Source organism: Pseudochaenichthys georgianus, chromosome 8 (genome assembly GCF_902827115.2).
Source record: "Pseudochaenichthys georgianus chromosome 8, fPseGeo1.2, whole genome shotgun sequence".
Classification (NCBI taxonomy): domain Eukaryota; kingdom Metazoa; phylum Chordata; class Actinopteri; order Perciformes; family Channichthyidae; genus Pseudochaenichthys; species Pseudochaenichthys georgianus.
Window position 1 is genome coordinate 13,671,649 of NC_047510.2, and position 11,433 is coordinate 13,683,081.

General features: G+C 40.0%; 1 protein-coding gene across 1 annotated transcript; it reads right to left on the reverse strand.

The window, feature by feature from the left end:
- Positions 1-1,380: 1,380 nt before the first annotated feature.
- LOC117451062 (uncharacterized) lies at positions 1,381-2,295 on the reverse strand (the record flags this gene model as incomplete). The annotated part of the gene is made up of 1 exon (XM_034089154.2): positions 1,381-2,295. A coding segment is annotated over one exon (915 nt), but the record flags the coding sequence as incomplete, so codon positions are not given.
- Between the last annotated feature and the right edge of the window lie 9,138 nt (positions 2,296-11,433).

Genomic DNA, 11,433 nt, shown 5'->3' on the forward strand with positions numbered 1-11,433 from the left:
CTAACAGATGGCGCTAACCCTTGACTTTATTTGTGGGGTTTCGAATTAGCGGAGGGCCTGCCTAGGGCGAGTGTCCCATCAAAGTGGGGACACTCCCTCAGTGCGGCCACAGACATTGGGCTGGAGGGCGGCTAACCCAATCTGTATTCCTACCAGTGTTTTATGTTCCTATTCATCCCGAGGAAAGAGCTGAAGACCACTAGAGGCTGGAACTTCTCATACTCTTTTTATATATAATTTAAAGAGAAATTCATCTGGTTTTTAACACATTCTGTCCCCACAAAAGTGTATAATGCTCACAAAAATAATCATTCCTGTGGAAAATTGAGTGAAGGTAAAGTATGTTGAGATATGTTTGATTCATTGGCGGCTTGGGGTCTGATTTGTGAGTAGATCAGCTGAAAAGAGGGGTGTGATAAAGAAGGCAGTCTCAACACAGAGGCCTGGAGGGACGTGTGAATAACTGGCTGTCGAGGTGAGCTATAAGTCATGTCTGCGGCGTCTGAGTGCTAAACTAGTGGAAACACACACATATGAGTGCATACACTTGGTTGGATGTGTCTCTCTGGGAGGTCTTGTAAGGGTGAAAAGGAACTGAAGAAAGATCTAAAATAATGGGAGGCCGGATGCTGGTTGACGTTAATGGGGGTCTCGAAGGCGGCCTCTGGATTAATTGAGGCTAAAGAAGTATTTGTTTGTGTGAATTAGAACAAATCTCAAGAACACAATGGCACCCTCCTGGCCTGGGCCACAGCCAGCACTCAACAAAATGTGATTTAATCAATCAATCAATCAATGTTTATTTATATAGCCCAATATCACAAATGTTACATTTGTCTCAGTGGTCTTCACAGTGTGTACAGAATATCAGTATGACAATACGACACCCTCTGTCCTTAGACCCTCACATCGTACAAGGAAAAACTTCCAAAGAAAACCCAGTTTAAAGGGAAAAATGGGAGAAACCTCAGGGAGAGCAACAGAGGAGGGATCCCTCTCCCAGGACGGACAGACGTGCAATAGATGCCGTGTGTAAATTGAAAAGATAATACATTTGCAACATAGGTAGTCCAAATGTTTGGAAATGCATGTGTGTATAATAGGAAGATGAATCCACGAGGATATCCATCCAGGACCTATGATCCAGGACCACAGCCACGACTCAAGATCCAGCGCTCGCGATCCAGGACACAGGACCGCAGGATCATCCATGACTCCGGATCCCAGCGTATATAGACACCAAAAAGAAAGACATTTGGGGAAGCTGGGTTAATCGGAACATGAGTGTACACGGGTATAGACAGAGAGAAGGAAGAAGTAAGATGTCCCCCGACAAACTAAGCCTATATCAGCAAAACTAGGGGCTGAATCTAATCAGCCCTAACTATAAGCTTTATCAAAAAGGAAGGTCTTAAGCGCACTCTTAAAAACGGATAGGGTGTCTGCCGCCCGAACACAAACTGGAAGCTGATTCCACAAATGTGGAGCTTGATAAGAAAAGGCTCTGGCTCCCATTGTACTTTTAAAGATTCTAGGAACAACCAACAACCCTGCATTCTTGGAACGCAATGCCCTAGTAGGACAGTAGGGTATAATGAGTTCTTTAAGGTAAGATGGCGCCTGCCCATTAAGGGCTTTGTAGGCGAGAAGAAGAATTTTAAATTCTATCCTGTGTTCTATAGGGAGCCAGTGTAAGGCAGCCAGAACAGGAGTAATGTGGTCCCTTTTCCTAACTCTGGTTAGTACACGAGCCGCAGCATTTTGAATCAGCTGAAGCGACTTGATTGACTTCTTGGTACTCCCTGATAATAAAGAGTTACAATAATCCAGCCTAGAAGTAACAAATGCATGGACTAGTTTCTCTGCATCGTTTTGAGGCAAGATATGCCTGATTTTTGCAATGTTACGTAGATGGAAGTAGGCGGTCCTTGAAATTGATTTTATGTGGGCGTTAAAGGATAAATCCTGATCAAATATAACACCAAGATTCCTTACAGTCTCACTGGAGGCCAAATTAATGCCATCCATAGTTAGTATGTCTTTAGATAATTTGTTTCGTAGATTCTTCGGGCCAAGTACAATAACTTCAGTTTTGGTCGTGTTTAACATCAAAAAGTTTAAGGTCATCCACGTTTTTAAGTCCTTAAGGCAGTCTTGAATTTTATTTAGATGATTAATTTCATCAGGCTTGATTGATAAATATAGTTGAGTATCATCCGCATAACAATGAAAGTTTACAGAATGATTCCTTATAATATTGCCTAACGGAAGCATATATAATGTGAACAAAATAGGTCCGAGCACTGAGCCCTGTGGCACTCCATGGCTAACTTTGGTTTGCGTGGAAGATTCATCGTTAACACGTACAATTTACTATTTACGTGGAAAAGTAAGGCAATGGTTCAAACCCTTCTACTATTTGTGGTTTGCAGGGGGTTAATATAAGAGATTTCTGATAGTATGTAAGGAAACAGGTAGAATATTTGATTAACATTTTTTCTTTTTGCATCCACTGCCCGCATTTACCATGAAATTAGGTTTGGCTGTGCATAGTCCTCAGAGGATGATCACTATGACTTGTTGACCCCCCCCTCTCCCCTTGTCAGGATACACTGACCAACACATGGTCCAAGTCTACAAGTAAATCTAATCCATATGACCGGATTTCTACAAAATGAGAGTTACATTTTCTTAATTCCCAGTGTGTTGGTTGACCAACTCATTCATTCTCCGTCGTGGTTTTGTGATGAAGAGTGGAGCAGGAGGACCCAAGCAGCAACAGGAACTTAAATACATAACGTTTTAATAAGTGTTGTAAAGGCAAGTCTAAATTAATTATTAGAAAACAAGAACAAGGAACCAATGAATACTGAACAGGAAGAAAAAAGAAAGCCGAATAAATAAATGCATAAGCCTCCACAGCGGACAGATGTGAGAGTCGCATAATCTTCTTATCAAACTCCTCGGAACAATGCAAATTAGCACATTTCCGAAATGTCAGGCTTTTCTTTGAGCACAAAAACAAAAGACTTGTTTCCGGCCTTATGCGATGCACCTGTTCACAGTATGAATTAAGGAGTGGCCACGAAGTGTGACAATTGCCGCAAAGAAGAAGGTTATCCCCTTTTGTCTGACCATTGACCCAAACCTCCCCTCAGCTCATTCCTCATGCGAGTCACAAAGAGACACACAGTGCAAGCTGCCCGCTGATTACATGTGGTCAAACACACACACAACTGCGCAAAAGCAAACACACACTCTTGCAGAAAAGTCTGGCTCCAGTGTAAACTGATAACATAACCAGCTATTACTAAAAAAATGGGGGCTGGGATATCTTGTGCATACCTGCAGACTTTTAGCTTAAAAGACCGACTACATCTTGTTCTGCTTTTACCTTCCAAAATCTTGACTGTTGTATTTTTTATTAAGCCTGGTAGGATTTTTCTTCTCATTTTAAGCTAAGACCTTCTCATAAACCAGAGCCACAAAGCTCTCCTGATGGCGTTGTGGTGGGGTAGATATAAGGCCGAGCTTAGTGTCTTTAAAGATCTACTTGGCTACGGCCTGAAGCAAACTCTTTATTCTTCATAAATGTAAAGCCACTCTTTAGCCAGTCGTGTGTTTTACTTGATAATAGTTTTTATTTTGCTTCACATTAAAGCTTTACTTATTTATGAGCTCATGGCCAGAGGACGGTATGAGCTGGCATGGTGCTGACGGAAAGTGTGTGCGTGCGTGCTGCTTGTTGCACTGTCACCACGGACACACACAAACACAGAGAAGCGAAAACCACACGCTTCAGCAGGTAATCATTAGTAGGAAGCCGACCTTTGACCCCTGCCATGCCTCGGATGACATATGGTCGCATCTACCTGCTGTTACTGGAGTCACTGGAGTGTGTTAACCAGTGTGATGTTAATGCAGTGAGCTGAGCACCAGTTTATTGTAGTTGTTTCATGTATACTGTAGGTCCTCGATACTCTACTGGCTAAGTCTGCCTCTGGGCCACTTTTTCAACATGACAGGAAGCAGAGGGCCAGTTGCTAAACAAACATTATTTATTCATCAGATTAAAATGATGAACATCCCAAAACTCATCCTCTTCTCAGATATTCCAGAGCATTTAATAGCCACAACTTGTACCGTAGGTGTAAATGCTTTGGTTCGGTACCCTATCTGGCCCGTTGGCTGTAGGTTCAGCAACACTGTTGAGTGCAAAGGGAAACAGGATGTTTCAACTAGAAGTACACTTGTACTAATGATCTACCAACATTTCTTCCCCAAATATATCATGTGTCTGTCTCTAATAGCTGTGTGTGCGAACATTTCCTTTCATGAAACAAACCAACTTTTAAAAGATAATCAGGAAATTCCCTTGGCAATAGCGTGCCACAACAAATAGCAGAGACATTTTAGCAAATGAGTCAGTGTTTAAGTGCATTTTTCTTCTGTTGTCTTTATCCTCCCCTTCAACTTTTTTTCCTCCCTTGTTTTACTGTCTGCCACATTAACGCTATCCCATTTCTCAACTCTTACCATCCTACCTCCTTTTAACTCCCATGTCAAGTTGCCAATTCAATTTTTTTTTTTCCATTTCTCCCTGAGTCAGACATTCCAAATGGGCTACTCTACTTCCCAATTCCCTTTCCTCCTGTCATCCTTCTTCCACCCACTGGCATCTTATATTACCCTCTCCTTCACATGTGTGCCATTTAAAACATGTTCTGCCTAGTTACACGTTTTAGGTGTTATCCAACCATCTCAGAAAGGGGTGAAAAGTCCCCCCAAGTTTGAATTGCTGGGAAATCATATTTAAAACAGTCAGACTGCAATTGCTTTTTAAAACAATATTTCACATGCCATAAGGCCCAACCCGAGACAACAGAAATGTGTTTTGGCAACCACACAGATGAGATTTTGATGCATGCCCACGGGTGCGAGACTGTATTTTTCATCACCTCTAGGAAAGTGTCAGCTTAAAAAGGTCGTGTTTAATCCCATCTGATATCATCTGAATAATGCCGGCATTATTTAGGCATAAAGCATGTACAGTGAATTGAGCTGTGAAAGGCTTCATGTAGCCTATTGTTGGATTAATGACACAATGTGGCTGTGAGGGGGGAAGGAGACCGGAGACAGAAGCAACAGCTGAGAAAGTCCTCTCAGTTTCTAACTTGGTCTGTCTGTCTATGGTTCAGCCTGGCTGCATCTGTTGATGCCCAACCCCAACGGCATTCAGGGTGGTGTGTAATATCTAAATCTGCACGTAGCTATTTTGACCAATCTAGACTCGCTTTGTTAAGAGTTCTTGCATGTCAAGTCCTCGAGACAGAGCTCAACAACATGCTGCTGCTTTGTTGAGGCGGATACAAATACGATGTAATACCCTTTGTGTGAGAATAAAGAGCTACATTGCTGTAGTAAGACTTGTACAAGGTTTACTAATCCCTCTGCCTGTTGAACATGTTTAAAATATTTAGTTTGTCTCCTCTTTGCCTGAAGGTAATAAGCATTTTACCACAATCACTGCCTGTACGTGCAAACAGTGTCTAGTCGTCGTGCTAGAGCTACAAATTCCTCCGGTCTGGCAGCTCACGTTGCCAGAAAGTGAGGCAGGATGTGGCATAACGTCTTATCTGTCTCTACCTGAGAACAGCTTTCATCTTCTCACTTCTTCACTTCCTGTGCGTCTGCTTTGCACCAACCCACACAGTTTGAGCTTGAAGAAAACAAATCGTTTACTGCAATCGGGGGAATTAAAATCGGTAAAAATGTGGGTAAAAATGTGGGTAAAAAACAAGTGCAATTGTTTCTAAAGAAATCAGCCCGGCTGTGATTCTAACACAAGTTTTCCTAGCGCTCTACTCTTTCCTCAGTGTTTCCCATCTGGGGCATTTATTCTGAACATCATGTCACTTTTTCCCCATAGGATATCTGGTCAGGGGAAATGAACCAAAACCAGCTGTTAATATTTGATTAACACCCAGCAGTGTTGCCCCTTCGAAAATATTCCCACACCAAAGGTGGCTGACCTTGCTTCCATTGCAGATTGTAGCACCCATGGTGTAAAACATGGCTGTTGTTTTTTGCTGATTTGCAACAGATTATGTAATCATCATACATGTATGTTAGCCTGGAGGGAAGATTTTGACAAATGAGCCTCCCCTGAAATCGAGAGGAGTTGAAGAACATTTTCTCTTACTCACTTGAGGTATCAGGATCAGACTCTTAGACCTGCAATGGGTCTGAATTAAGGTTATCTTATGGACTTAATTCGTTTTTATATTATGGATAAATAGCAAAACATATCTTAAAGACAGTGCTCACCTTTTCCTTTTCCATTTTTTTTCACTCAAATAAATGACATTAGAGATGTGCCATCAATAATAAATTAAGTTAAGATGCATGGATACCTGAACATAAGGAAACATTAACTGTTTCATTTGAACTTTCTTCCCAAACATTATAAACAACCATTGACAAAACATAATGGGGGGCTGTCAAGCTTAAACTCTAGAGCTAACCTCATATTATAAAATAAAGTGATGACTGTGTGAAATCCAATGTGAGGACGAGGCCACACACCCTCCATCCTGTTTGCCTATGTTGTCTTTAGATTACAAACAAGGCAATGAGATTTCAAGCCTATTCTAATGTCTTATTTTTATCCCTACTTCAGAGGGAAGTTTGCCAAAAGGATTAGGAAATTATCTTGTAATACCACACGAGCGTCAGCCCTGCACGTCATCCTGCAGTCTTGAGACGAATCTCTTCCAGCTCTGGAGTTTGGGAACCCACTGATCCTCCCCTCTCAGGCCACAGAGATGTTTGTCCTTTTTGTCAACCACAGAAGTTGATGTGGCAGAAATACCAGCAGTTTTCGGGGCGAGAGAAAGGGGTTTAGACGTGGGTGTTGTGTTAAGCATTTAAATCATCGGAGCTATTGGGCTGTTTAGTTTTATGAGGTGCCAGACCTTTGCCGCTCCATTCAGACTGCTCAACACTGAGGTCACCGCAAACAGATTTCAGCTCACACCAGTGTGTGACCTAGGCTCGCCACCATTACACCACTGCACCAATGATTTGTTAGAGTTGGTAAAAGCATGACATCATGTATTACATTGGCCTAAGTTAGGCTTCCCTAACCCTGTAAGTGGTATCACATACACGCCATCTACCTAAGCAAATTAGGGCCTACCAGTGTAGAGACATCTGTTGCGTGGTAATTACAAATTGCACAACGCATGGTGCATAAGTTGTGTATTGAAGCCCCGTTTAAGCAGCCAAAGAAGGCAGGGAACACTTATCGACTGAGGTGAGATTACCAAGTAGCGCTCCCGAGTCTGAACCCATTCATTACATGGAATCCTCTTTTGGCGTAAACAATGGTTTACGACTAACACAGAATTTAGTTAGCCTTGAATCATGCTCTGTAGGGATTCAGCTTTTTGCAATTGAGCAGTCTAGATAACAAGACACATTTCCTAAAAAAAAGAAAAAATTGGTGGCTTTTTCATTCTCACGAAATGATTGTGTGTAAGCAGCCATCAGGTGTAATCATCCAAAGATGGAGCTAAACAAGGGAAAATATTTCCCTTTTAAACATTGTTAAATCATCAGTCAGACATTTGCTGGTGCCGGATGATGGCAGACTTCCTCAATCAAACCTCCTCCATGTTATAAGCGAGGGGTGGAAACAGGTCATTGTGGTCTTTCAAACAGAAAGGAAAAGTCTGGGATGTTATCAGGGTTGGACATCTTAACATAACTGCATGGGCCTCCAAGCAGACACATAAAGGAACAGTAGCATAAAACAGCCCGGTGTCATAAAGTCATGGAGAAAAAAAACACTTACATAATGAGACCCTTCCCCCCCCTTTCTCTTTTTACACATCCATTGGCGACAAAATAAAGGACATCTTTAAAAATGTGGACAAAAGACTGTCTGTCTCCACCACACTTACCTTAGGGAGCAACCCAGTCTCACGGCATTTCGTGTTATAGTCACGACATTTAATCTATTGATTCGTGTTCACCAACACCATTTCCCCCTTTTTTTCGTGTCACACAGAACGATTTTAAAAGCAATGTATATGTTTTGTGCCTGCAGCACGTCTTTTTGTCCGGTCTGGTCTTGGAAGACCGGAAGCTGTGTGGTTCATAAAAACATGTTCTTACTCAATATCAAGCCACGATTATTGTTTTTATTTTAAATCGTATTATGTCGGACTTTTTTTGCCGTCCGCGAGGAAAATAAATGGGGCTCAGAGCCTTAGAATACTGAAATCTGTATTTTTTAAATCTTGTTTTTCTTCTAATTTGTTATTCTTTTCAAAATAACACACTGTTATTTACTCAACAATAACACACAATTATCCTTGTTTTTATTTATTTGTTTAATTCTATAACCTCGGGCATTTTTGGCGTCCGTCAGGAACTGAATTTCAAAATAAAATAACCGGAAACAGACGTAGGCCTATATGGGACATTTCGAGCATCATTGCGATACACACCCACTGAACTGATTACTCAAGATCCTCAGCTATGGTTTAAGCTCGGTGATTGGATGTTTTAGCCGTAATGCACATTGGGATATGGTGTTAATGCGATATGAAATCCGAAAAACATTTTGGAGTTTAGGATGGCCGAAGACATTACACTACCCATAATCCTCAGCTAACGTTTGGGACTACAGTCCCGTTGCTTGATAAACCCTGTGATTAATCTTCAAGCTCTGGGATTGGATGTTGGAGTGGCAGTGCCCCATGATTACACCGAGCATCAAACAGCACTTTGAAATGGAACGAAACCACGGCAGACTATCCAAAACTGGACTCGAACGGGACCAGCCCCCCCCCCCCAGAACTACACATGCTGGCTATTGTGTTTGGCAAAATGTTCTATGGGACGTCTCTACTGGGAACGTTTTCCTTTTTCCCACAATTAGATGTTGCCAGTATTAAACACATTGGTGTTATCAAATTTAAAACATATAATTAATAAATGGGGGGAAATTGCTTGTGTCCATAATGGGCAGCATTAATGTATACCCACATGACAGCTCATTGTTACTTTGTAATTCTACTCCACTACAATTCAGAGGTTAACCTGGTATTTTTACTCCACTACATTTATTTTAGTTACTTTGCAGATTCTGATTAATGATGTGAAATATAAACAACCCTTAAATCTGACTTTAGTTACACCTGAGTAAAATTCAGGGAAGGTGATTGTCAAGTGCCAACAATCAGGAGAGATATTAGTTGGTGCTTGAGAAGACTAAACATTTATCTGCAGATCCCTATAAAGTATATTCATTACTCGTTATTTTCTACTAATAGTTCATTAAAGACTGTATATTATGGCTATTTTGCACATTCCTTTCAAGATTTCAAGATTTTCAAAGGTTTATTGACATATCATATACACAACTACGGTGTAGTTATGCAATGAATGAAAAACTTGGGTCGCAGATTCCTCAACAGTGCATTACAAGACATCTATCAATATGTGTGTACCTCCACCATTAAACTGTCATATTCTGCATATTTATTATACTATCTACATACATAAAAGTATAATTCATATGTATAATATCAGTTAAAACTAGAGAATACAATTCCTGAAGAAATTGCTAGTGGGAATGCTTTATGCTGAAAATCTGATGCTAAACTGCTATTCTGAAATGTAATGTGTAAGAAGAAAGTGAAGAATTTAGATTGAAATGATACATGAACACTGGGGGCTTGAATGTGTGATGAGAGAAGAAAATAAAGTAAAAAGGCTTGGAATAGCAGAAGAATATTTGAACTGCAAACTTTTGAACTAAGTTGATGGTGAATGATCTGTCGCCATGCCAACGGCATTTGATGACATCCCATAATACGCTTAGATGCGTTGATGGCTGCATCGTTACCAAACCTGTGAAGTTTTGGGCCATTTGGAGCATTTTCACTGAAGTTATGAGAAAACCGTGTTTCATGGCGAGCCTTGTGTTGCCATGGCAACAGCATTTAAAGACATCTCAAAACTGTCCCGTAGATGTCTTCAAGGCTGGACTGTTAGCACACATGTGAAGTTTGAGCACTTTTTGAAAATGTTCATAGGAGTTAATGTATAGCGACATAGTTGTTAACAGCATTCCCACTAAATAAGTGCTTCAACATAGATAACATTGCAGGAAAGCAATATATTAGACGTTAAGTACTTTGTCAGGCTTAATATTTATCTGTAGATACCCCCAAAGCTTTTTTCTTAGTTAAAAGAAGACCTTAACCCAAAGTGTTCTTTAATATTTAAATAAAGGTTAATTAGTTTTTCTGTTTTGTACATCCTCCTATTAATATCTTTGTACATCCGGCACTAAACAGTTTTATTGTCGAGATCACTTACAGTATCTTCTTCATTTTTTATATTCTATAATTCTATCATTGACCTTCTACTTTCCCCCTATTTTGTATGTACTCTTAATATTTTTTTCATAAAATATAACATATTTAAAACACAATTCAATAACGTGCTTTAACCACTAGGCGGTGCACACAAGGTAACAACAGTATACAATGCCATAATAACTTTTTATTACTAGTTTAGGACACTTATGTATGTATAACATCTGAAGATGTGTAGTTTTATTAATGTTTTCACATATTTTTACAGGATATTGCTATATTATTTCACATGTTTTACTTTTACACATTAATATCTGATTTGTAAAACATCACAGACAGAAAGGTATATCCGTCATTTAATGGTAAGCTATTGAAATTCTGATTCCATAGATGTGTCTCCCATCACCCAAAACCCCTGACTATTCTCTCAACTCAGTATTTACATTCTTATATTCAAAGAAAATCAGTAATATCTTAAAAAACTACAAGTCATTTTCTATCAGCTGTGCACCGTTATGGTGTAAATAAATCTACCAGTTGAATCAAATATAAAAGTCAGCCGAATTAGTGTTGATACTGCAAGGAGACGTATTGTGTGAAGAGAAATTGAAGATGTTGTTTAATTGCTGATATATTTATGATCCACGTCACATATTCAGTTTCGGTGGAATTTCTTCCAGTTTGTCCAAAGGTCTTCTAATCAAGGCTCTATAAATAAAGAACTATGGCAGATGTGTAATATTCAATGCAGCCGAACCGTGTATTACAATGCCGTTATGTGATGACTTCCAAAGAGAAAAGCAAGCACACTCGGAAAAAAGTATTATTTTCTTTTTTTAAATGTTTTTCGGATTTCATATCGCATAAACACCATATCCTAACGTGCATTGCGGCTAAACAATCCAATCCCCGAGCTTAAACCATAGCTGAGGATCTTGGGTAATCAGTTCAGTGGGTGTGTATCTGTTTTCGGTTATTTTATTTTGAAATTCAGTTCCTGACGGATGCCAAAAAAGATCAAATAAATAAAAACAAGGATAAT